This window comes from Sprattus sprattus (genome assembly GCF_963457725.1).
Source record: "Sprattus sprattus genome assembly, chromosome: 8".
Taxonomy (NCBI): Eukaryota; Metazoa; Chordata; class Actinopteri; order Clupeiformes; family Clupeidae; genus Sprattus; species Sprattus sprattus.
Window position 1 is genome coordinate 16878780 of NC_137927.1, and position 25233 is coordinate 16904012.

Sequence of the window (25233 nt, forward strand, 5' to 3'; positions counted from 1 at the left end):
GGCCAGACCATTTTCACCTTCCTAAAGGTTAATTGCAAATTTAATTCGTTGTAGCATGGAGCCCCCTAAATGAAAAGCGGGGTGTAAGCGATCCAGAAACGAAGGCTCCCACTGGAGCTAGCAGCGGTGTCGGCTGCATTATCAGAACAGGCAGGAAGTGTTAAAGGCACCCAGTGCAACTTTCGAGGCTTAAAAATAAACATTCAATTTCTAGTCTTTTTTACACGTAGTAAGTTTCAATAACTCCATACCATTACATACCGACATTCAAGCAGCAAAGATGAGACATCGTTGTGTGGTGACAACTGATAGAAAATCGATAACAACAACAATCGCCGCCATTTTCTTTATTTTTTGTAACCTACAATAAATAAAGCAGGCTTCCAGTCAATGGAAAAATGGCTTCTCCCCACCGGCGATTGTTGTTGTTTACGATTTTCTATCAGTTCTCACCACACAACGACGTCTCATCTTTGCTCCTTGAATGTCGATATGTAATGGTATGGAGTTATTAAAACTTACTACGTGTAAAAAAGACTAGAAATTGAATGTTTATTTTTCATTGAATGTTTACAGAAAGTTGCACTGGGTGCCTTTAAAGCTCCCAATTCCACACGGCCAGGAACCTATTCTAAACGCCACTCAGCTCTCACTGCCATTGAACACTGGCTTGTTAAAAAGGGAAGTTACCATTCATACTTTTGAATTCAACCACATTTGAGAAATCTGGGGGGAAAAAAAAACAACAAGTTAAAAAAAACAACTAGCTTACATCTAAAGAGGGTGGCTTCCTTCCGCCGTTTTAAGAGCTAAATGTGTGTAAACAGGAAGAAGTTTGCATGCCTCATTAGCACAAGAGAGTGCTGATATTTTGACAGATAAAGTTGGACAAATCCAATTAGCTGGAATGCTCAGGGATGTGAGAATCTCATTTATCGGTTCTCCTTGAATGCTTCAAAAGCATTATGCTCGCAAGGGAAGGCAAAGTCAAGGCACTGTGATGCACAGTTGTCTGTCAAGCTAAAGATCTCTTGGACACACCTACAGACACACAACATTTAAGGGTGCCTGTGCACGAAGATAATTCAGAGCTTGGGTAAATGCACAGGAAGACAAACAATGTTAAGGTCTTCCTCACAGACACTGACAGCATGCAACATCGCTCTCATCCCAACACAGCTCCCTCCGATCTGATCTATTTAATTTAGCCTGCCATCACTTCAGCCTCAGACCAGGTCTATAAAGCCAGCGACAACACACCCAGTAAATCTGTCTAGCCACCAGTGTCCGGCACAATTCCCCTATATATCTCAGGAGAAATCATTTGGATTCAGACCACGAGATGTGGTGGCACTTGTCCCATCCATCTTACTGTCAGAGCACAGAGTGCTTCTCGGCCGCTAGTTCCTTCATATTAAAACCAACACGCAGGGTAGACTACAGCCGAAGAGTGCCACAGACACCTCTACCCTAACCCGCTGACAGAGTGGTACCATTCTATTTTAAACTGCCCTCGAAGGCCCATTTTTCCATTCAAATAAAACACACTAGACATCATGGTGACTGGTCCCTTGGTTGTTGCTGCTGGCTCAGTTTGTTTCCAGCTGCCACGCAGCCAGACTGGTGAGGGAGAGATGGAGAGAGATACCACAGTCTGCCCACTCCGAAACCAGAAGCATTTTCTCTGTGCCGGTGACTTCCAGTGACTTTTCATCACATCAAGGTAATTAGATTCCAAACAGTAGTGTCATCAAGCCGCTAAACATTCCAGCTTTCTGCAGAATGTGTCACACACAAGAGAGGAAGCGATAAGATTCAATAACGTTGCTATTTCTACTTCTGCTCTTCAGTCACGCATATAGACATGCATACCATCTAAACAGTGCATCACCGCACCCACAAACAGGAACTCTAGCTTGCATATGACAAAAGCAACAGACTTATCAGACTATTGAAGAAACTAGGATGACGTTAAACCCACAAGGGAGTCTGGGGCCTTCTTTAAACAAGCTGAGGTGCTACTCTGCTTCTTTTCCATGATGACTTGCTTCCATTCTACTGCTCACCAGTGTGATTTAGGCCGTACAACACCGTCTCCTTTCTGCTCAGTTCCCGCAGCCCGACGGTCAAGGCTTCTGACTCAGAGGGACCTGCTGGGTTGACGCCACAGGGCTGGGAACATGTCTTAAAGCTTGTCAACATGTCACCCATTTTCAAACACTGAAATTTACTAGAACATATCTTCCTCATTGCGCACACTATGTACCCACACGCACATCCATGCACACACACACACAACCATGCCCACACACAACCATGCACACACCCCCAACGCTCATGTATCAAAAGATTCTGTTTCATCTTCATTGAAAATAACTGATTTTTTTCATTCAGGCTAGACTGCCATAAAATAAAGGATGATTATACACTGTCTAAATGTACCCCTCGACAGGGAAAGTACCACTATAAACAGCCACATTAGTGAAATTAAAGATTACAAGGAATGCTGCTTCTGATGTTCAGACAGATGTACATTAAAGCTTTTCAAGTCTGGTCTGGCAAAAAAGAGAGAAAGTTATTTAGCCTTTAGTTAATTTGATAAACTGCTCCCAAGACACTAAACCTACTGCACACTATCGGAATTCAGACACACGTCACAGAATGTTCACAATATGCAAAAAACTTCACAAGTTTCACAATATGCAAATAAGGCATCTGGTCGCAAAAGAAAGAAGCATTCCGAAAGCCTGTCAACTACTGAATGACTTTCAACACAAAAAACATGGATAGGTCCAATTCGAAAATATTATACTTAAAAAATGAACTTAAGTGGATTAAAAATAAACCATGCAATCTGTCTGGTCTTTTTTTGTCATTACTGCCAGCTTTCCACCCTAAATGGAAAAGGATGTGAGGGAAGTTATGGGATGCCCCGAAATTCTTAGATGGGATCAAGTATCAGGCCCTGCCTCGTCACATCCAGTGGGATTTGGTGAGACGGCACTTTCCACCGAGGAGAGCAGTGAGGAGATGGAAAAAGTGACAGGGCTGTGGGGCCTCCAGGCTCTCCCTGCTGGAAACGGCAGGGAGCAGACAGGCCGAGGGAGCGCCAGCGCTGCCACTGAATAGAAGGTGCAGTAGCAGTGCCGCCACCACCACCGCTGGAGTTGTTTCCTGCCTCTCTGAAGCAGGTGCCGTGCTGGCAGATTCCTCCACGGCATATAGGAGTGGGGGATGGTCAGTAATTCAGCCTGTAATGGCTTGACTATTGTGTGTTATGATGCAGACATAAGGTCCTACAACTGACCCTTTAACGTGTTAGCTCTCTTGTTATAGATCCATGCCATCCATACTGGGTGCGCTGTGGTGAAATAAAAAGCAAATCTGTTTTTCAGCATCACTGTCTCCAACTACCAGTCTGGTTGTCACTGTGTGAGAAGCCTCTGCACATTGTCCACTGGCTATGTAGTATGTAGTCATGAGCTCCATTACCCCCTCTCAGCAGCTATGGTCTGCACACCCTGGTGTCCCTCTGTACCTCACTAAGGCATGGCAATGACTGTGAAGACAAATAGTTTTGTCTTTTCAGTTGCAGCACTGAAACGACACCGTTTGCTCTGCACTGAAAGGGGAAAATAATGACTATCAGATGGGTCTCTGGGAGCTACGGAGACTGCAGCTGTTGCAGCCAGGCGGCATGCCCACAGCCCTGTAATCTGGAGACAAAAAGCAGCCTGATTTTATGGCTTTCGACATGAACACAGATCTGAAACTTTGGCTTTCCTCCTGCCCTGCAAGCACAAAGGTCCACTGGACAGCAGACAATGCAATCCTCCACGCTTCATATTCCTGACACAAGGCCTCTGATTAATTAGATCATGCAGTTATCTTCATTCAAAGCACGTGATTGGCAGCTCAGCCAAGAACTATATCAGACCAACAAGGCCTGCAGAGGAAAGATTGGATAGGTAATCTAACCACCCAATCCCCCATATCTGAGTCCATATCTCCACAATTGTGGTGGACCAAGTTCAGCGTTAAAATGGGGGGGGGGGGGGGGGGGGGCTGAGAGGAGAGGGATATAAATTAAAGCTGACAGAGTGCTGCCCAAGCAGAGGGATATCAGAGTGGTGGCAGGGATTGGGTGGCAGCGGTCACATCCTTCCTGATCTCCTTCTCTTTTTCGCTGCTCTCCCTCGTGGGTTACTGAGGGGAGCAAAGCTTGGGGCCTGGCAAAAAAAGTGCAGACGCAGGCAACCTGAGCCGATACAAGGCTTTCACCTGCTCCAGCGCCCACACAAAGGGATCATTCTGAGCTGCTCCTCCAGAGAAGCCACTCCACCCCCCTCTGGAGAGTGGGCTAAAAGGTCCCCAGGACCCCCTAACACACACACACACACACACACACACACACACACACACACACACTTCACTAAAGAGGAAATCTGCATTAACACCCCTACAAACAACCCCCTTTGGGTTACTCTCCTCAGTCTTAAGGAAAGATGTGGGGTGCCAGATGAGTGAATCAGGGTGGTGGTTCTCACTGTTGTCAGTGTCTCTGGACTGCTTTTGATTGGTGGTGTGGATTGAGGCTTCTGATAGTTGATAGGGAACTCTCCCATGATAGTCATGGTAAACTAAGATGATGTCTATGATCTGCAAATACAACTGTGACCATCACACAACTACAATGAAATGTGGAAAATACTAATCCTCTGCAGGAAGGGATTGTTCTATAGCATACAGTCCATGTCAGAAAGGCTGAACAAGTCATAAAGGCAAGTGTTTAAAGTCATATTTTTCTTTGTTTAAGACTGATGTACTGGGCCTCTCAAAGTGGACTATTACTTTCCTAGTATGCCAAGCTAACAACAAGAAAAAAAGGTGAAGAGAATGGGCCAATGGTATGGTACCACCCATATTAAAATGATGACTTCCCATAGAAACATGGATAAGGAAGAGGGGGCGAGCTACCTAGTAATTCAGCCGGCTATGCCAATCAGTATGTGGAATCAACAGAGATGTCATGGAGAAGAAGGCAAATGTGCTGGTCCAGGCTGCTTAGACCCATCAATTTCTCTACCCAAATAGTAGCTAGCTAGCTAGGTAGATTTACTAACCAACTACCTAACAACGTTTCATCACTGGTAACTGAAAAGGGCTATGATCCTCAGAAGTATTAGAGCTTGATGTGATATAAATGCTAGGTGATTGAGTGATTCAAGCATTAAATCAGGTATTTCTTGAAAATGGAAATTGTCCTTTCACGGTGAGGCTGTGAATGCCAGAAATCAGCCTCTCATTCTAAGGGATACATGTGGTGGAAAATAGACATGTTTAAAGGAAACTAGAGCTTTTTTTTGCAAATCTTTCTCACAGTCTGCAAAATATACTGGCTATATAAAGTCCATATAGATATACTTTGACTGAAGTTTGGGATCGTTTACTTTTTTCTCTTGACATGAAAAATGTTCCATTACTTCTAGTAGCACGCCAAGGGGGTTAGGAGTTATGAAAACAAAGAGGAACCCCATTAGTGTGCACAGAGCAGCAGGAGGACTTTCCGTCGTTTCCGCCTCCATGTGCCTCCCACAAAGAAAAGGGTTCTGAACCACAACTCTCCGACGGACATTACCCCTTTTGCCTCAGCATGAATGATATCGAACCATGACAAAGGCATTCGCTTGTGTTAAATTGCTGACTAGGATGTGCCAAGCTGCTGACTAAGATTATTTTCTTTATGAAACCCTAGAATTAATAAAAGCTGCTACGGGACAGTGGACACTGGCATGAGCAAACACAGCAGACCTGGGATGGAGGACCACTGATGACCACAGATAATATACAAGGTTGTGACTGCTTGTGTCAGCTTCTAAATTACTGAACTGAAGGCAACATAGAAGTTACATAGAAGTTACACACACACACACACACACACACACACATATATAACCTCTATCTTGTGTACTGAAAATGCTATGATAAATAGTTTCAACAAGCTACAATCATCGGACTGAGCCTTCTATGGGACAAAGAGCACCTGGTCTACATGTAAGACTCTTATAGAATAATCTCCTCTAATTGGATGGAATGAGCTTAGTTACTACTGCGGTGTGGTCTGCAGGTGATTAATGATATGGAGGAATGAAATTGTAACAGTTCATGAACAATGAATGATGTTCACAATCACAATCTCCAAAGTACAGCAGTGCAGTTACTCTGGTTACCTGCCTACTAACCGCATTTAACTCCTGCTCTGAACTGAACAAACAGTCGGAAGCTGATTGACACACATGGCAAAGCAATTAACGTTCAGGAAGGCTCCTGAGCTAAGCAGGGTGGGCTTGACTGGGCAGTGCTGGGGTCAAAAAGTCAGTAAGTGAGAAGTCATCCTTATACTGGGAAGGCCATGGTGTCGAGGGAAATCGCATCCATAGCGAGGAACGCGGACATGAGACCAAATCGAATTTGGTGTGAACACTGTGTCGTACACACAAGCCGTACACATTGCACTACAGAAAGATTCCATTATAAGGGGAGAACTGGTCAGTTAGGTATGCAAATGGTTTAGCCGGGGACCAAGGAAAAAAATAACTGGATAAATTACTTGCTCCAAACAAAAGAAGAGAAATAGGACAGAAAAATGGCTGTGAGGCATGTTCTGTGGCAGGAAATTAAAGAGTGCCTCTTTGTACCTAGTCCAGCCCATACTGTAGGATAGAGAAAAGAAAAAAAAGGATCCCAGACAAACAAGCCAGTAAGTGGGACATTCAGCATCCAGGTGGAACAATGCAGAGCTGGACCTGACTCCCCTGTCAGTTTGTCCTGCTTCTGTAACCATTTACCTCCCTGCCCGCTGCAGCTTGAGGAAGCCCAGGCAGGGTTGGCGCTTCCGTGACAGGCAGCGCAGCAGGGGACGCACAGACAGTCTGATCTGGGCACCGGCGGCCGCTCAGCATGACGTCAAAAGGGATGCCCCCAGCAAATCAGCTTTACTAAGCACTGTGACCACAGTGCAGAGACGAGAAAATGACTAGCTTACATTAAGACAGATGATGAGATCAGGTCAGGAGGCAGACCAGTAACATTCATAGAGGATAGCGTGACATTGTACCTCAAAAAAAAGGGAAATTCAAAGCGAATTCAAACTAAGTTTCATCTTGTCTGTGCTGGCAGAGACGTGCGGATGCAGCCGAGGGAAAAATATGCAGAGGAATGACCAGGGAATGAAGAGCATGTCCGGAACCATCCTTCACTCTGCCATTGCTGAGAAACAAGGCCCACGATTCTACTCACTCCAACCCTAGGCTCGTAATGCCAGCCACGTGAGCAGTCCTTTACAAACAAACAGGCACACTGAAAATAGAGTTAAATATAGTGCTTCTAACTTCCATGGAAGCCCAGAGAATCTCAGAGTGAGACATAAAATAAGTCACAGATGCTGCACACAACAAAAGCGAAATTCATGGGTGACTGACACTGATCTATAGAGTGTCCCACCTGCTAAACAGCTGATCCTATAGCTGCCTCATCACATGCTGTAGTCTGCCTCAACTCCAGGCTGGAGATGATATACCGCCAGCGATTAAATTTGCTCTAGTACTATTTACAGGTTAGTTCTGAGACTAATGTATATTAAGATGTGACTAACCTTTCACGCTGCACAAAACCAAAGGTAGTAAGTTAGTGATTACTGGATGTATTAGGAAAAGGACTAGACATATATTGGTTTTGTTCAGACAGCCACCCCTTCCCAGGGAATGCATGCTTCTTGTAAAGCTGTGCATGAGTTCACAATGACCGATAAATGATAATCCTCCGGAATTAGAAAACATTTGAATGGTAACAGGTTTTTATTAGCTCAGATGGATGTATGGCAGTGAGATAACCATGGAAATTAAATTTGTTGTCTTCTGCATAAATCCGCACTTAGACGTTTTCAATACCTTACATTTAAATAATCCTGGCATAGAAACCCAAGTCAAAGTAAAAGTGGAAGCGTCTGAGGCCACTTAACCCTGCTTGGTTTCATTCGAAATGAGCCCTTGTTCCCGTATCCAGAGGCTGGATTTCTTTCTTGCTGTTCCAGCAGAGAGGCAGAAGCAAGAGGCAGGAAAAGAGGGAGAACAAAGGATCTAAGGGCTTAGCTGGTGAGGCATGTGTGCTGCTTCCCAATAGGCTGTCCAAACGTGCTGTGTACAAGCTCTCACATGAGGATGAACACACACGTACACAGACACACAGACACAGACACACACACAGAGACACACCCACTGTCTCACTTTCTCAGAGGTGACCGAACACATCAGACTGACACAGAGCCTCAGAGCTAAGTGACCAATCAGCAGGGAGCACATTCTGAGGGCCCCCTCCGCTTGGTACCCCCAAGACAAAACACACAGACCACCAGTTGGGTAAATACAGGATTCGGTAAAACAGACACACACAAACACACAGTGACGACACGTCCTTTCACCGTGAGCTGCTTCTGCCAACACTATGCGCCAGATGTTACCAAACCATGCCGTCAGCAGACAGACAGCTGCAGCAGCAGCAGGGTTTGGCCTTAGTGCCACTGAGGGGCTCTCGTGCCACCTGGCAGTGAAGGCTTTACCCGCAGCAAACTTACTGCCAATCTGGGACAGTCTGCATGGGGATGGGGTGGGGGGGCAAGCCGGTTCCCATGGGGCTACAATAGGGAACTACGGCTTGAGCATATAAATGTCTCAGCCCTGCTGGCATGGCGCAGAAGGAAAATGGGCTCATAAAAACCCCAGAGAGTGATGAACCTGAGGACTAGCGAGAGCACCTCTCTACAAATGTACTGCTGCCAGCAAGCATGATGATCTCTCGCTAGGACCAAGCATCATGGCAGCACAATCAGGGGCTATCCTACGGCGGATTCAAGGCCCATGATGCCGCCAGAGTTTACTGTTGTCACCAGATGGCAAGCAGGGTAAACAGAGTCGGTCTCAAAGGAGACACTCATCATGAAGTCAGAAAACGGTAATATGTAACAATTCTGCCTTCAGCCATGGGTTTTTTCTGTGACATGGCTATAACTATATTATGACAGCTTCATATCATTTTTTGTTTCTCCCCCCGTGGCTTGGATGGATAACTAGTCCAACCATCCGGCCCCTTAAAAACTGTTGGGGAGACTCTGGCCCTGGGAAGGAAAACACAGGTGTTACAATGGCAGCTGCTATTAAACAACCAAACAAAAAGAAGACACTCAACTGGGTTTGTGGCAGACGCCCCTGAGCCTAGGGCTCATCACTGGGCTATGCCATCAGGAATCTACAGCGGGGACCGGTAAAGCTGTTCAGACTGATCCTGAATCATTTGTTTGGAGCCATAAAAAGGGGGTGGGGAGAAGAGAGCCCTTAAAAGGGGGGAAAAAAGCTGAAAGTAGACTGCGGGCAAATGCCAGGAATATTACGGTCTCAAGGACGTACAGCCCAACTAACTCATGCCAACTCTACCCAACAGCCAGAGCAGGGGCACGATGTGGACTGGTGGTGGTTAAAAAGTGAAAAAGTACCCAGTGCCTTTTTTGCAATCTGCTTAAATGATTCCTGGCAGAAGTTGCCCTGAGTAGAAAATGAGACAATTAGAAATAGAAAGTGAAGAGGAGAAATAAAAGTTAAATAAAAAAGGAAACCAAGACAAATTAATTGGCAGGGTATGCAAGAGTACAGAAACGGTATAGACTAGAAGCCTAAGAGCAGTCCAATCATGCGATGGGAGACTGGGATATCGGAGTCCAACTTAAGAACAGGAAAACAAACATACACCACAAAACCTTTACTAAAGGACAATGTCAGTCGGTATAGTATGTAAGTTTACAGAGAATTGTGCCCATAATTAACATAGCTCCACCTGAAAACCTGTTTTCTTGCACCAAAATGTGGAGGAAACGCACAATATTATCTGATGAATGTGGCCACCTCAGTCTTAAGGCAGAGTTGTGCAAGGGATTTAAGTAACAGAACCACTGGGCTGAGAGGTGACATTACACTTTGGTTCTTTATTTGCAAGGCTAGTTCCTGGGCAGTCCGGTCAATCCCCCTGTAGTTGGGCCCAGGTTAACACTAATAGCCTGTTGCTACATGTTACTGGTTGGGAGGAGACAAGACACACCTTCAAAAGGGATGAGGAAATACAGGGCCGCCCTAGAGTTTCCATGCGTTAACAATTGTGAACCACTCCTTTTTCTGACTTGAGTGACGTGACCAAATGTTGACAGCAAGCAATGATCTTTGTGGTTGTGTATTAAATGAAGATAGTCAGATTCTTCAGAGTTAAATAGGCAAGACTCACTGGTTTATTTGGGATGGATCCTTTCATATATTAAAGAAAATAATACACCTCCATGAGCTGCCACACATACAGTGAGTCAACACAACTCAAAAGAACAGGTTTAATTGAGAATTACCAGCGAGAAACTACCAAACTGTTTGGTTTCACATTACGTAAACAACTAGGGCCTGGCTTAATCTCTGACTTTGGGATTACCCATCTCACCACTCCTTTCTGCTGAAGAAATCCTTTCTACATTTCCAATGTAACCCTGCACACAGCAGCTAGTCACTTTACTTCACCCTCTGCCACTAGCTTTGCCAGTCATTACAGCTGAGCATCTCGAAATGCAGCCCTTCCAGCAACTCTTGCATAAAGAAAAAACACATAGGGTTCAACATGGGTATGACCACTTTGAGAGTGATAAAAGCCCACATAGCACACAATCAGATACTGATCTGATAACCTATTTCATGGGACAGGAATAGGACTGGAAGAGTAGTTGGATGGTAAGCAGAAAAATCAATGTTCCAATGTTCACTTACACACAACACACCAGATTCATGAAATGAATGTGGATCAATGGGTGATACTGCATGTGGTTGACATTTCTAGTTTTTGCAGTGATGATTTAAAATGAATGAGGGCTGGTTGCGAGCTTGTGTGTGTTTGTGGGGGGGTTTAAACAGCAGTGGCCTAAATAAGCTAAGGGAAATAAAATGTTCACTCCTCAGTTCTGTCCACTTAAGACTCCAATACAATCACTTTACCAACATCAAAGCCACACATTAGGAATTAAATAAAATATAACAACTCTCACTTTATTACACTCAGCAGTGTCAAAGCTGGCTTACTCGGCACAAATAAGTACTTAAAATGTGGGTTATGAGACAGCGATGACTAATTACAATTACAATTTGTGTGAACCCTCCCCTCAAACATGAGACACCAAATGAGCCTTACTGGATAATAGTTGCAGCTCTCTGGGGTTCTGTTGTGTGTGTGCCTGTACTAGGGTCAGTGCCATTGGCGCTGCAGGGGAGCAGGAGCATGTGTGGGGACCTCAGCGGAGGGCCGCCGCCCTCGGGCTGCATTAGAGAGACCTCCCTCCCGCTGGAGAAGCAGGGCACTGGGTATCTGAGCTGCTCGCAGAGGCGCTACTCACATCACAGTCACTCTTCCCACTCAGCACATTCAGATCTAATATGCTGCCTACAGCCAGCAGCTTTTCTTTCCAGTCATCATGTCCCGACAGCAGTCAAGAAGAGAGCCAGAGCAAGAAAGAGAGCGAGGAAAGAGGTTTGTGTGTGTTTTATACAAGGGATATTAGGTCGGCCAAAAAAAAGATCCATCCTTTAGAGAATCTAGCGAGTTTTCATGTTTGTGCATCACAACAAATCTGTACCCATGTTTGGACGTGACGTCGTAATGCTGTGGCAGAAGAATGTTAATACCAGAGCCTTTATAAATCAGCTGATGTCTCGCCTGTGTAAAGAAAAATGTAGCACAGCGTAATCTCAGCTATTCAACATGCACACTGCCCCAAGAAAATGTATTAAGCGCAGCTTGGTGTTTGGGGTGTGGGTCCCTACAAACTGCATCAAAACATGGGTGACGTGCTTAAGGGTTATGCAAGAGTTGGGACTATCCATCACAAATACTTCAACGTGTTAATCACTGATGCGTGATTTACCAAACTAACTAAAGGACGGGAAGAGAGCCACACATACAACCAAAACAGGAAAAGACAGTTTCTGAGAGGGTTGCTAAAGACAGGGAAGGTAGTCCATAGAACTAATGGGGGAAGTACGAAGGCTAAAAGGCATGCTAATTGACTTCCTGTGAGTAGAGCTGCCAACCTGTTAGCTGAAAGATATGAGACCCTGCCCTGTGCTGCTGTCCTCAGACAGCCCACCAGAGAGACGGAGAATTACATGGGTAAGAGAATAGAAGGTTAGTAGAAGGAAGGTGTGTGTATAATTTTTATACCGAAACATATTTAGAGTTAGCCTGACTATGACACTAGGATCTGAGGCACAGGCTTAGTTTGGTAACATGAAAAGTGGGAGGAGAGTCATAAGATTCACATCTGAAAGCCAAACAGTCAGACAGTGAGACTGTGGCTAACACAAACGGCTGATCACCTGATTAGAGGGGATTGCATATAACCTTCTCCTAGCCAGGTGACAATCCCCAGGCTATCTACACAGAGCTCCTAGATCTGCCTACCCTACAACGGCCAAGCCAGCTTTTGTCTCTACGGTGACACTACTGTCTCCTTCAAACAATATAACATACATAGCTGCCGAAATGGAGTAGAAAGCAAATGCGTCACCTTAGTGTCACATTATTGCTTTGTAACAGGATGGGCCAATGGATCCAGTAGGGACTAACTGTTATATAGCTACTATATAGCTTGGCTGAAATTCTCCTTGAGTAAGGGCTGGCTATAAGCTGTCCAGCCCTGTAAGGTGCTCAGTGTTGAGTGTCATTCCCTCATCCTGCACACAGACCAGGGCTGCCTGTTGAGGCTGAGGCAAGGAACACAAAGGCCAAATGGGGTATGTTTCAACTACGCCAAAGTGGCAACAAGTGTGAGTCAATGAGGAACTCTATGACAATCTGTTTTAGCCCAGTTTCATGCTGTGACTTATTACACGACAATAGTACATTAGGGAATGTTCAAGTGTGACGTAAGGAAACAATCTGTAGAAGGGGTGCCATAGTTATGGGTTCATTAGAGTGAAATGCTATGTTGATTGTGATGGAATGATTCATTACATTCACAGATTACACAAGAACCAGATTCCACAAGGCCTTGAAAAGCATTCACGAAGGTATAGAGGCTTCAATGTGCTACAACCAGAAATTCCTGAAAAATCAGACATGCAATGTCCTCATAGTTTTCAGAGGAGTGCCAGGGCTGTCCTTGCTTTCTGAAAGATTATCCTCTCCAGCTCACCATGAAGGCGAGTGGCAACTAAAATAGAATCTGTACAGGCCTGCAGGCAGTGCAAACCTTCAGGACTGTTTCAGGTGTCCACTCTTATCACATTTTAAGCCACTATACCTTCGAGAATGCTTTCAAGGTCTTATGGAATGTGGTTCTTTCGTAATCTGTGAAGGTTATGAACAGTTCCATCACAGTCAACAAGGCATTTCCCTGAAATGATAATGTAACTATGTCAATCATTTGGCCTTTGTGTCCCTTGCCTGTTTTTCACTTCTCTTAGGGCCCTCCAGCCTCAACAGGCAGCTCTGGTCTGTGTGCAGGATGGGGGAATGACACTCACCACTGAGCACCTTAAGGCCAGGTGCAAAAACAATTCTTCCAAACCGGAGCAATTTTGCTGAAGGCCTCGTCATCCAGGCCTCTGTGAGTGTGAGTGTGTGTGTGAGTGTGTGAGTGTGTGAGTGTGTGAGTGTGTTTGTTTGTTTGTTTGTGTGTGTACATTGCTTGCACTCCAAACAGCCAACAGGAAAAGCAGTGTGACTGCTAAATTTACTAGATTAAATGTAAAAAAAGTGTACACATCTGTGAAAAAGGATTAAGAGGGACACACAGAACCATTGTTAGGAACACATAGCAATTACATGAGTATGTGATCGACTCTCTATAGCAAAGTTACAAAAGGTTCACTTATTATTTGAAACTGTTAAAGAGCTAGTCAGTTGGAGGATGAAATGTGCCTGAAGATTTGGCAGGAGATGCTCGCAAGAGACCGTGCGTGGCCTAAGAACATGGGAGCAGAGCTGGAAGGGCTGGTGGGGGGAGCAGATTCTGCTGGTTCTGATTAGTTGTGTTCCAGTGTTTTGTTTGTTTACTGGGACAAAAAGGAGGAATGACCGCAGATACTGCTTTGTGGCTGTGGGCACTGTGCGGAACAGCTTGTTCTATGCTGCAGGAGGTCGCAAGGGAATGCACAAGGCAGAGCCCTCGCGACAGGACACAATCTGAGGATGTGCGAAGAGCTTTCATCCCGTCCCCATGAGCACCAAGGATTGCACATCCATTTACTTCTGAAGTCAAACGCGCTTTGTTGCACAGTTATGTTGATACGGGCCTTAATGTAATAAGAGCTCCAACAACAGTGAGGCAAAATCCACGCAATCCAACCTGTCCCTTCATACTATTCCTGTTTTCCTGAAACACAATTGATGGTTTGTACTGTAGGACACCCAAGCAGGACTCACATGGGGACACACAGCATCACAGGACATTATTTCAAATTAAACAGGAAGTATTCAATCAGAACAACAATCAAGAACGGAGGGCAGACTATTAAAACATTCTGTATACTTTAATGTTCTGAAGGCAGGTGGGCCAGGAGTGAGCCAAGGAAAAAGTGCTTAGCCAGCTAGCCTTAAGCCAAAGAGTGTCAACTTTCATGAGACATGGCTATGTTGATTTCATTCAACAGTCAGACCAACACAGCTGAGGGATTTCAAGCCTAACCTAATCATGTGTTATATTCTCCATGACAGTCAAATCAGAGGCATGCATACCCGTCTGTATGCGTTTCGAGGGCTTCATATATCTCTTCCTGAGCTTAGGCCTTAGATGTAGAGTGTAAGCAAAGGCGCGGAGAGACAGCCCAGGCAGGAAACAGCTGAGAAAGCTCACGTTCACTCAGCGTAAAAAAACTAAAAGGCCGCCCCATTATTTCTTTAAACAAACTGGCTGATTTTATCCCCATGTTACACTGCAACTTTCACAGGTCAGAAGTGGACTGTGCCTAAGCAGAGACTCTCTCACAGTCAGAGGATCCAGACCCAATAAGTGAGCAGAGGAAGAGGCTCAGAGTAGTACGAAATTAAGCATTCAGTCCCATTGCTCGAAAGACCCACCAACCGTACAGCAATTGAAAGAGCAATTTCAAAAGTCAAAAGTTGAATTCACGCTCATGAGTGAGCTCTTGAACCTCTGCCTTGTTTTTTTTTCAAAAACACAGCTTGTAAACATTTATTTGCTTATTTCAGGGCTCTAATTATAGTATCACCCAAGGGAGCGCTGAAAAGAGACAGAACAACACATACATAAGTCCAGTGGCCACAGGATATCTGAAAATACATGAGGTTTGCCACATGCACAGCCCGTCTGAGGGAAGAGGAGGAAAACGATAGAGGCAGACAGCATCACAGTTCAGTCTGCTCCTAACAAACTCAGGACAGGAGGCCATTGCATTTAGCCTTTAGACACTCACAGTGTGTGCCATAAAACAAAATGTATGGCCTATAAATAACCTGTGCGAAAATGCTCAGCCGAGGGAGATGGATAGAAAGGCGCTTTTGAATTAAGCAGCCAAACAGTCTGGTTCACGACTTCTGCCGGACGAAAATAATAGACAGCACTGCTGAAGCCTACCCAGGATCCTCAAACAAGCACATCCCTCATGACCTGCTCTATAGGGACAGAGCAGTTAACTTAATAAACCCATGCTCTATGGCCTGCATGCCACTGGATTCATGAATAAGATACACTGTTAGAGAACACAACAGGCTATGCTGAGAAAACTGAATCAACCTCAAGGTCGTTTGAGGTTCCTCAAAAGACAAACACATTTGTGATCAACTCACTCATTTCATAGAAACTGTACAGCCCAAAATATCAGATTTCAAACATTAGGCTACTGGAAGACAAACAACGGTCATAAGCCTTGTTACTGTTGTCAATAAAAACAACAATTTTGACCAAAACATCTATAAAAAAAAATAAAAACAGATTTAATTATGCCAATGCTGAAAGTTGTACAAAGTGGGACTTTCTGGGCTGTGGAACCAAGGACAAAAGGACAAAGTACCTCATCCCGAAAAAACAAGTAGGGAAAAAAATGCATATAATAATGACTCCGTCCTACATAAATCTCCAAAAGGGATTCTGTGAAAGACCCACAAAATATAGGATTGCAGTGGCAACATAACTCTTGGTTTTGCACAAAATAGACTCTTGACTGTGGCTGGTGTTTGTGCTAACATGTGCTGCATTGTAGAAGCGGAGTTCATGAGTGGGCGTCAGACTTCCTGTGGATTCTTGTCTGGCCAAGCAGCCCTTATCTAGAAACACTGAGACAGCCAGAGAAGAGAGAGGAAAGTGTGCGTTAGAGAGCCTTATTGCACGTCAGGATGAGGTTTGGCTGGTCCTGCCAAGGATGCCATCTCCACTCTCACTCTTATGGTGACGCTTGTGTGGGTGGCGGGGCAGCAAGGATGTCAGACAGCCTGGAGATCTTCATGGGAGACTGTAGGCCTTCCACTCAGATGTGAGGATGGACAGTGTCCTCCTTGGGACAAACTGCCTGCTGTCTGGCCAAGTTTTCTCTGAGGAATCTGTGTGTGAATGCAATTACCTAAATGGTACTCAAACCAACCCACACTTTTCCTGTATGCTCTCAATTAAAACAGCCCATTTCACTCTCAACACAGTTAGAATCAAATGTTCTGCAAGGGTTGCATGCACAGGCAGGATATGCAAAAGAGCAGACCATTGCAGGTTGCACTTTCAGATCACAGAGAGGACATCAGTCATTCAGACTGGGTATGCAATCAGTTTAAGATTACAACTAGCAAAGTAAGACCATGCCTAGCTTTATCTCCTACATCTCTGCAGAGGATGGTTTGATTTACATGGAAAGGAAGAACACAGATAAGGACATGAAATATCCATTCACCACAGACATCGCTGTCGCCATCAAAAGGGTGCCACGATACTGCATATGTCCAAATAAAGCCAGCTCAATCTTCAACTTAGTAAGCCATGACCATCTTGAAATCCTTTCCTTGAAACCATCAATCTCATCAGATAAGGCAGATAACTTTTTAAACCAAGCTATTTTTAAAGCAGTGATGGCTTGGAAAATTGCAGCAACAGGATCCTTTAGATATAATGAACAAACAAGCAATGTATAAGAGGTGAGGTCATAGGGCCAGCCTGAAGTTATCTACGACCGCAAGTGATTTCCTGGCAGCTGTGCGGAGGATCCCGAGGTGAGCCTTAAGACGCAAAAGATGAGAGCTTATTCCTGCACCCATGGGCAGACTGTGGTCTATCACTGAGCACTTCCTTTGCATGGCAGATCTCAACAAGTTGCACCTCCTGGAGAATGTCCTCCCAGCACTACTTCTGTACTGTGCAGCACTATCAATTTCATAATTAACATTTAAAGAGTATTGGATGGAGATATACACACTCTAGTGACCATACAAGTCACTTACTAGGTTTCAAAGACAACCTACCAACAAAGTAACAAACATTTTTAAACCTATAATTGTATTTATTTATTCATTATTTTGAACAAATTTGAATGAATTACCATTACCAACTCCCTAAGTGTGACTTCACTTGTGCACTAAAGTCTGTCTACACGGAAAACACTTAAGTGTCATTGTTGGGCCTTGTTCAGACATGCAGAACTAGCTCTTCAAGTCCCATAAAAGCACTTTAGAAGACATTAATGGCAGCCTCCTCATCTGCTCTCCCTGTAACTAGCCTGCTAAAGTTGTAATTAAATCCAACATCAAATGCATGGTAACGCTCCCAGAGGTTCCTGCCGGTTCGGTGGTTTCAAATGCGCTTGGAGGATGTGGTGGTAAGTCTACGTCATTCTACCTGCCAGGAGGGCCCCTTTATAATCATGGGCCATAAAGATGGCACCCTCAATAAAACCTGTTGTGAACCTGATAATTAAAAAAATTAGAACTCAAGTACCCACTAGGCTCATCAAAGTGTCTTTGATTAGTGTCAATTTGTCTGTAATCTGAGAAAATACCAAATATTTGTTGCCTGAGGAGGTCAATGTCGTTCTCTATGATTGGTGCACCAGGGCATAAGGATCAAGTGTCTTAATAAAAACTGTCCTGGAAGAAAAAAAGAGGTCTCATTACTTTGCACACTGTCTTGTTTGTCTTATAGACAGCCCTGTTTGTCCCACTAAGTAATCAGTCCCTGGTTGGCATTCCAGTCAGTCAGGAGTAGTGTGCGTGCCTCCAAAATAAACCCATTAATTACGCGACAGTTGGAATTAAGTCTGAGTCAGGTAGCCATCTTTAATCCCCCTCTAATTCGGGTTTGGGGGAAGCATAAAAGCTTATAGACTTCTCAAAGACCACAATATATATATATATATATATATATATATATGTATATGTATATATAAACATGTCTGCCGAGTCGTAACCTACAATTTTCAATACCCCAAATTATGCCTCTAAAAAACCTTTGGGTAATGTCTGATTTTAGAACAATGTGCGTTAGAAAGCAAAAGGAAAAAAGTAAGTCAGCTCTGCAGTAAGGCAAAGCAAATTTCAAAAAAATGCATGGAAATGAAAGTAATCAAATAATATAGGCACAGTTGGTTCAGAGGGGCAAATAAACTCCACTCTGCTGCAGCCACACATCACACACATTTCCAAATGATTTTCTTATTGCAGTAGAAAAATAATCCCATTAATCCAAACAATTCACTTTCCCATACCTCATAGGACCAGGCACACTGCACCCCAGCGAAGCGGTGCACGCAGCGGCCCACCTCCACGTCCTCATGTGTGGTGTACATCTCCTGCAGGCACTGGCGGATGTGAGGCACCATGCGCCGCAGCACCTCCCGGCTCATGATCACCCCCGGGCCACCCATGCAGAAGTTCTCGCCGGGCTCCAGGGCCAGCTTGCCCAGCTCGTCCCGTGCGCCCATGCCCGTCTGGCCCAGGAAGATGGCCTCGCTGCTGTTGAGGCTGCGCAGGAAGCTTTCCAGCCGATTGCTCTTGATGTAGACGTCATCGTCGGCTCGCATGAACCACTCAAATTGGTCCAGGTAGTGGTCATGCATGTACTTGAGCATCATGAAAGACTTCTTCTGAGGTGGATACGAGTCGTCCACGTTCTTCAGGGCCACGATTGGTAAAGGGAGACTAGTGTCTGAGCCTTCACTCGAGAAGTACTCCACACGGCCTGGTATGGTGCGAGCCCAGGTCCTGCAGGACACAAGATGTCCACAACACAAAACTGTAAGACTTAGGTGAATAAGACCACTGGTTTCATTTCTACACCTAAATAGGTTGCAGACTAAAAACCAAAGATGAAGTCATGGGAATGTACCCGGTCCCTGAATATTATTTAAATTTAGTCATGAAGGTTTTCAAAACATTCAGTGAACACTTCCATATCAGTCTTTATCAGACCATGTCTGAAGTGCTGGACTTATCAAGTATATGTAATCTTCAGATCATCTCAGTCATTTCACATCCTTGTTTGTCTTCTGCGCAGATGTGCGCTCATGTTTGTTCCAAAATATATAAGGGTCCTTCAGATGACCATGTTTGCAAAGAGAGCACTGTTCAGTTGGCAAACCTTTTCTTAGGTCAACACTTAATTTCATAAAAAGTCTGGACTGCACAATGCAGTGTCCTTGACTAAATGAACCTCGATTATAGAATTTTATAGCAATTTTATAGCAATTACGTCTCTGTTTGATCACATTTTATCATTAGCAGTTGAGCTACATACATATTTAATGTGAGTGCAATCCATAAACCTTTTGTTTTAATTCTGTGTGGCTTGCAGATCAAGGCAAATTATGATACTGTTGGACCTCTATTATAAGTACATTTATTCAGTTTTGCAGATGCTTTTATCCAGAGCAACTTAAAGGTCATGTTAGGTATATCTTTTACCTTGGTGGTGTTGACTCCTTGCTAAACCAGTTTAGCTACTACACACTATATTTGTCACAATAGACCTAGAAAAAGATGCTGTCAAATACAATGATTGATAAGTTGATATTGAAGAATGGAACACCACGAATATAAATGTAGGCTAGCATTAGCCAATAGACCTGTCAAAGGGTAACTGTAAAGCGAGGCGCCCTGTGCCTCTTACGTGCCCCCAAACACACAAATGTGGTTGACCCCTGAATCTATTTACGTTTGTACTATGACAGGTTGAAAATACTTGAGAATACCACATTTTAAAAAGCTGTCTTTGTTTAATGTTTAGAATGACCAAATGTTAGCTAGAAGATTAAGAAACCAAGAACGTGATCCTGACACCTAACGATTCAGCTCACATCGGTTGGGCCCCGCTTTGGTTAGTGGCTAAGAGGGTAAGTAGAAATGTTTTTGCTGCGATGACTAACGTTAAGACTAGCAAGAAGGTAATGTTTATGTTAATTCAAATATTATGTACCTTTAGTTCTGGACAAGTTGACATTTCTCCAGGTCCATAAAAATTACTACAGTAAGACGACGCTTTATTAATGGAATAAGTCACCCACTTAACAAAGAACATGCTAACAGACACTTTAATGTTAACTAATTTGATTGTCAAACAGGGAAATCTAACTAGCCACTTCTATAGCTAACGGAGAGGCAATAGCTGGCTTTGTTTCGGCATTGCAATATTTCCACATACCTATGTGCCGCTACAACACGGGTGTCCAGGTACTTCTGGGCAGTCATGACGCCGACAAAAAGAAAATTGCTGGATGCAGAGGCTGGCTTCTCAGTTGCCAACACACCGTTATCTTGGGGTGGCCATACCAGCCCACCACCGTATTCTTTCCTCTGTGCTCTATGTATCCCACAGCCGCCGGTGCTTGCTTTGCGTTTTTGACCAGCTTTCTTCAACTCGGTGGCCCTTGGCAAAATAAGTCTGGAAGCCAGAGTGAATCCGACAACCAGTCCCAAAAGAACACTGAACCATGCTCTTCGGCTTCTCCCTGCCATTCCACTAAACTAAACCAACTTGTGCTTGCTTCTTCTTGTTGAGGGAAAGGTATCTTACAACGACAAATAAAGCAGCTACTTTGAAGGACCCTCCAGAAAACTGGGCTCGCACTCTCTCATGATAAGAAAGCCATTCTCCTGCCACTGTTAGTCCAATTGATGCTGGTTTGCCTCAATCCTCTGTAGCTAGCTAACCTTATACCACGCAACACCGCAGTGTTCACATACCCTCCACCTAAGCCGTCCTCCAGTTCTAACCGCTATGATACTTTAACATTCCAGCACTATCACTTAATAGTAACTCACTATCAAATTACGTTTTCCTTTTAGCCCTGAGAAACGTCCCCATTTCCCCCACTATCTCGCCATTGTGAAAATGCTCAGTTCCCCTGCCTCGACACGGCTTAACTGTATGGTTTGACCTACTGGAGTCACCGTAGGAGAGTACTGACTGGCTGTGGAGAGCAATTACGTATGTTGGCCCTCCTTTCACCCCTCCCCTAACCCGCTTGCTATGACGCTGTAACGTTAGTTGTATTGACGCTCAAATGTGTGTATTTTATGTCACTGGGTGCAATATGGTAATGTACACTCGCGCAGAGGTACAAAGTAACGAAAGAACAGCTAACGATTTATGTACATCAAGAAAGACTATATGTGTGTCATGTGGAAACTGAGTTTAGGCTTATTTTTGGGAATCTGCTTAAACTGATTGTATGAAGTGATATGAGGTTGAAATAAAGGAAGAAAGCTTATTGTGATGATGTAGTCTAGGTGAAATGCATTTTATGAATGTATGTAACTGATTTGTATACATTTAAGAATGGAGGGTTCTAGGTAGCCTTCTTTTATGCACCAGGTTTTTGGGGACTTTGGGACTATAACCACAACACTTTTCTTATTTCCTTTTGTAGCACTGCTGACTGTAACATCTCCACCCTGTCTGGCATCTGTTGAATTGTCTCTCTCCATGTCCAATACGTTTTGATATCTGGTCTTGAAGAAGATGTTGTTTATTTAAGGGGAATTGCCACAACTCTGAAGTTGGCTATGCTCTACTTAAGTTTCTCTATTGCCCAAAACACAAGAAAAAAGACCAGTCAATGACAATAGAATGAATTATAGTAGGCTAGTTTCCCCAGCTTTGGGCAGCAAATTTAAGGCATGTTGCTACACATGCCTAAATTATTTGTATTCCTTATATGAAGTGTATTTAAATTCCATACAAGAATTTAAATACACTCCATATATGACAGTTATATCCTGTTTATGTCAGGTATAAGGTAAAATGACTGACAACCTCTCTATGCTGCCTTGGATTTATTTGAGAAACCTCAACAACACACAAATGTTCCGCTATTGCCATCTAGTGGTTAATATCAGCAATGACTAGAATTCAGGAATTGTTGGCTGAAGGATTTTATTGTAAAACTAATTGCGTGCAAATAAATGATGAAAGGTACAAATTTTGATCAACCAAAACATTTCCGCAATACAAATTCTATAACAGAGCGTATATCTTTAATGGTTAGAGATGCATTGTTAGATTGATATGGAATACATGTATCGATACAGCACTGTAAAGCAACATAAATCTCATTTATTAAGTTTCTGAAGTGCAGTGTTTCAACTACAATGAATTAAAAAAATACACAAACCTTGACTGTTTTTCAGCCCACCCCAGTGGCATGACTGCCATTTACAAGGTAGGCGTCATTCAAAAGCTGTCCATCTTACAATGTCATGCTGTCGTAAATGGCTAGCCAATCCAGTACATTTCCCTACACAGACATAGACTCCAATGATGTACGGGCATTAACCTGTATTGACATTTAAGTTTAGCAAGGCCAAGTAGTAGACAATGCCAGAGATATGATCTTAAAATGATGTTCCTCCTAAGGTTACCTTCCACTGTCATTTGAGCTTCAGCATACAGCATAACTACATTTGTGACCCAGTCAGATAAAACAGCAATTCAAATTTTGATCATACCATTAGTCAGATATAATGCTGGAAAATAAACAGGTAATGCTTAGGTAGTACAAAGACTTGGTTGGAAAAGATGGTCTCTGTCAAAGTTAATGGTTTGGTCACTTTTTAGTATACTAGTATACTAAAAAGTAAACTGCATGCACTTGTTTAAACCATGATTCTTCAAAGCTCAACCATGACAGATAGAAAGATGCTATGAGAATAGGACCAATATGTCTGGAACAGTGTAGGAGGTGACAGCTTCATTCAGTCAAAAGTTTGGCAAAATGTCAGAGGAGAAAGGTCTCTGTGACTGCTTCCCTCTGACTAACTTTAACCTCATCCGCCTGCTGATGGGCCTCTTCTCCCTGGCCTCCAAGCGCAACTGCCTCCTGCACCACCACTCAGGGGACTGTATCCTGCAATTAACATCAGCATGTTATCGTGCAACTGGACATCATAAAATAACAAACAACCATGACCGTTAAACGCTAAAATATATGCCATAGACCCACCATCATTGCGCAGAGACTTTTTATCAGACTTTGGCTTCAGCACTGTGGAGGAACTGGCTTCATCAGAATTCTGCAATAACAACAGCAACAAATACAATACAGGATAAATTAATATTACAGAAAGTTTTCATAGGAAATCAAATTAATACCAAATAAACTAAGGACGGTTAAAGACAGGACAAGTTGATATCATACAATCAGTATTGCTATTAAACATCTACAAAAGAGGATAAATGTGTTCTGCGTTACAAGAAATTACATGACTGGCTTACCTGTGAAATCTTTGAATTTCCTTTGAAACTCTTTCCTTCTTTCATACTCTCCCACTTATCTATTTTCTGTTTCCTCTTCTCTTCGTCAAGCTGAAGTAAACATAATACAATTTGTGTAAGGTGTGTCAAAGGTGGTTCACCTTTTAATCCAGAATATCAATAGTGTCTCACCTCCCGTTGCTTTTCAAGGAAAAGAGCAGCTTTTGCATCTAGCTCCTCTTGCATCTTTTTCCGTGCGGCTTCCATTGCCTCTTGACGCCTCACTACAGATACAGGATCTAAAGAAGGAACCAAAACAACATACTCAGTCGCAGTAATCAATTTTATTGAAAATAGTGAAGGAAATGACAACCGCAGAATATTAACGTAAGAGAACATTCTGACCTGGGTCTCCAGAAGTACCACTCTGCTCCTGACGGGGCATTTTCTTAAGCAAGTGTTGAAGGACCACATAAACTCCAATACATAAAAACACAAGATACCAGCCATACTCCGACAACAGAACAGCGACTGCAAACACAAAGTTTGCTATTTTAGTAACAGGTTAAAGATAGTTAGCGGAAGCGTTCAACGTCACAATATGTTTATGTGTAACGTTAACAGTTGTATACAGGGTGGACGCTTTCTATATGGAATAGCTAGCTAACGGTGCTAGGTAAACATGACAATGAAAACAACAAATCTAGGACAACCAAATTAGATATCTGTTTTTCTGCCGCCAATCATCAACTGACTTGTCTAAGACAGCATAAAACTAACCTCTAACAAACGCATACTTTCGAGGGTTCGATCAATTTAACGTTACAGCGTAAAGTAAGCTCACGTTAGCTATGTTTGCTAGTTCGTAGGGTAGTAACGTTACCGTTTGACTGAAGGAAACTTAAATCTTGGTTTTTCAACGTTGACTTGATATCAGCTGTATCTTCGTCGGCCTCCATGTTGTCCAATACGCGAACAAATCCCCTTGCAAGTACTGTCAAATTGCAGTACACAGCAGTAAACGCTTTTTTCCACTTTTAAAAAAGACTTCCCAAGTCAATATTATCTAGCGTACTAGCTTCCAAGCTGGTACGTCTCATTTCCTGGTCTGCATCCGGAACACATTTGATGACGTGGAGGATTGTACTTGGTCCGGGAAGAAACGGAACTGATGACCAAAAGTGTGCCACACTGGTGAAATCAATGACTAAAAAGCATTGTGGTTAAATTAATATTTGCTTGGTCAACGTCTCTGGCCTATTTCATCCACAGCATTTTCAGATATCTACTCGTGCGATTAGTTATAACTAGAAAATGCATTTCCTAAGGGAAATATCAGTGCATGAAATGCAAAAGTTAAGGAAGGAAGAGAAAAAGAAAGAAGAGTGAAAGAAGGAAATAAGAAAGGAAAGAAGAGTGGAAGAAGGAAAGAAGAAAGGAAAGAAGAGTGAAGAAAGGAAAGAAGAAAGGAAGAA

General features: G+C 43.5%; 2 protein-coding genes across 2 annotated transcripts in view; both read right to left on the reverse strand.

Annotated features, from left to right (window-relative positions):
* The window catches only part of chsy1 (chondroitin sulfate synthase 1), a gene marked incomplete at its 5' end in the record, with an annotated part of 34738 nt that extends 13717 nt beyond the window's left edge, over positions 1-21021 (reverse strand). Inside the window, 2 exons of the mRNA XM_080843811.1 lie at positions 18777-19272; positions 20708-21021. Of these exons, the coding sequence (XP_080699937.1) occupies positions 18777-19272; positions 20708-21021 (810 nt within the window). The remainder of the gene's footprint in view (positions 1-18776; positions 19273-20707) is intronic.
* Positions 21022-22424: 1403 nt separating this feature from the next.
* Positions 22425-24850, reverse strand: selenos (selenoprotein S). Its single transcript, XM_080843034.1, has 6 exons — positions 24642-24850; positions 24164-24289; positions 23951-24057; positions 23780-23869; positions 23508-23577; positions 22425-23411 (listed from the first exon to the last, which is right to left on the reverse strand). The coding sequence occupies exons 1-6, from the start codon at positions 24715-24717 to the stop codon at positions 23332-23334; spliced, it is 549 nt and encodes a 182-aa protein (XP_080699160.1). The 5' UTR covers positions 24718-24850; the 3' UTR covers positions 22425-23331.
* Positions 24851-25233: the final 383 nt, after the last annotated feature.

Bases quoted from the DNA above. Each gene is read 5' to 3' on its own strand.
- selenos (XM_080843034.1), bottom strand. From the start codon at position 24,717: ATGGAGGCCGACGAAGATACAGCTGATATCAAGTCAACGTTGAAAAAC. The intron at 24,058-24,163 runs GTCAGAATGTTC...TTCCTTCTTTAG, and splicing joins TGGTACTTCTGGAGACCCAG to ATCCTGTATCTGTAGTGAGG. The intron at 23,412-23,507 runs GTGGGTCTATGG...TGTTAATTGCAG, and splicing joins AAAGTCTCTGCGCAATGATG to GATACAGTCCCCTGAGTGGT.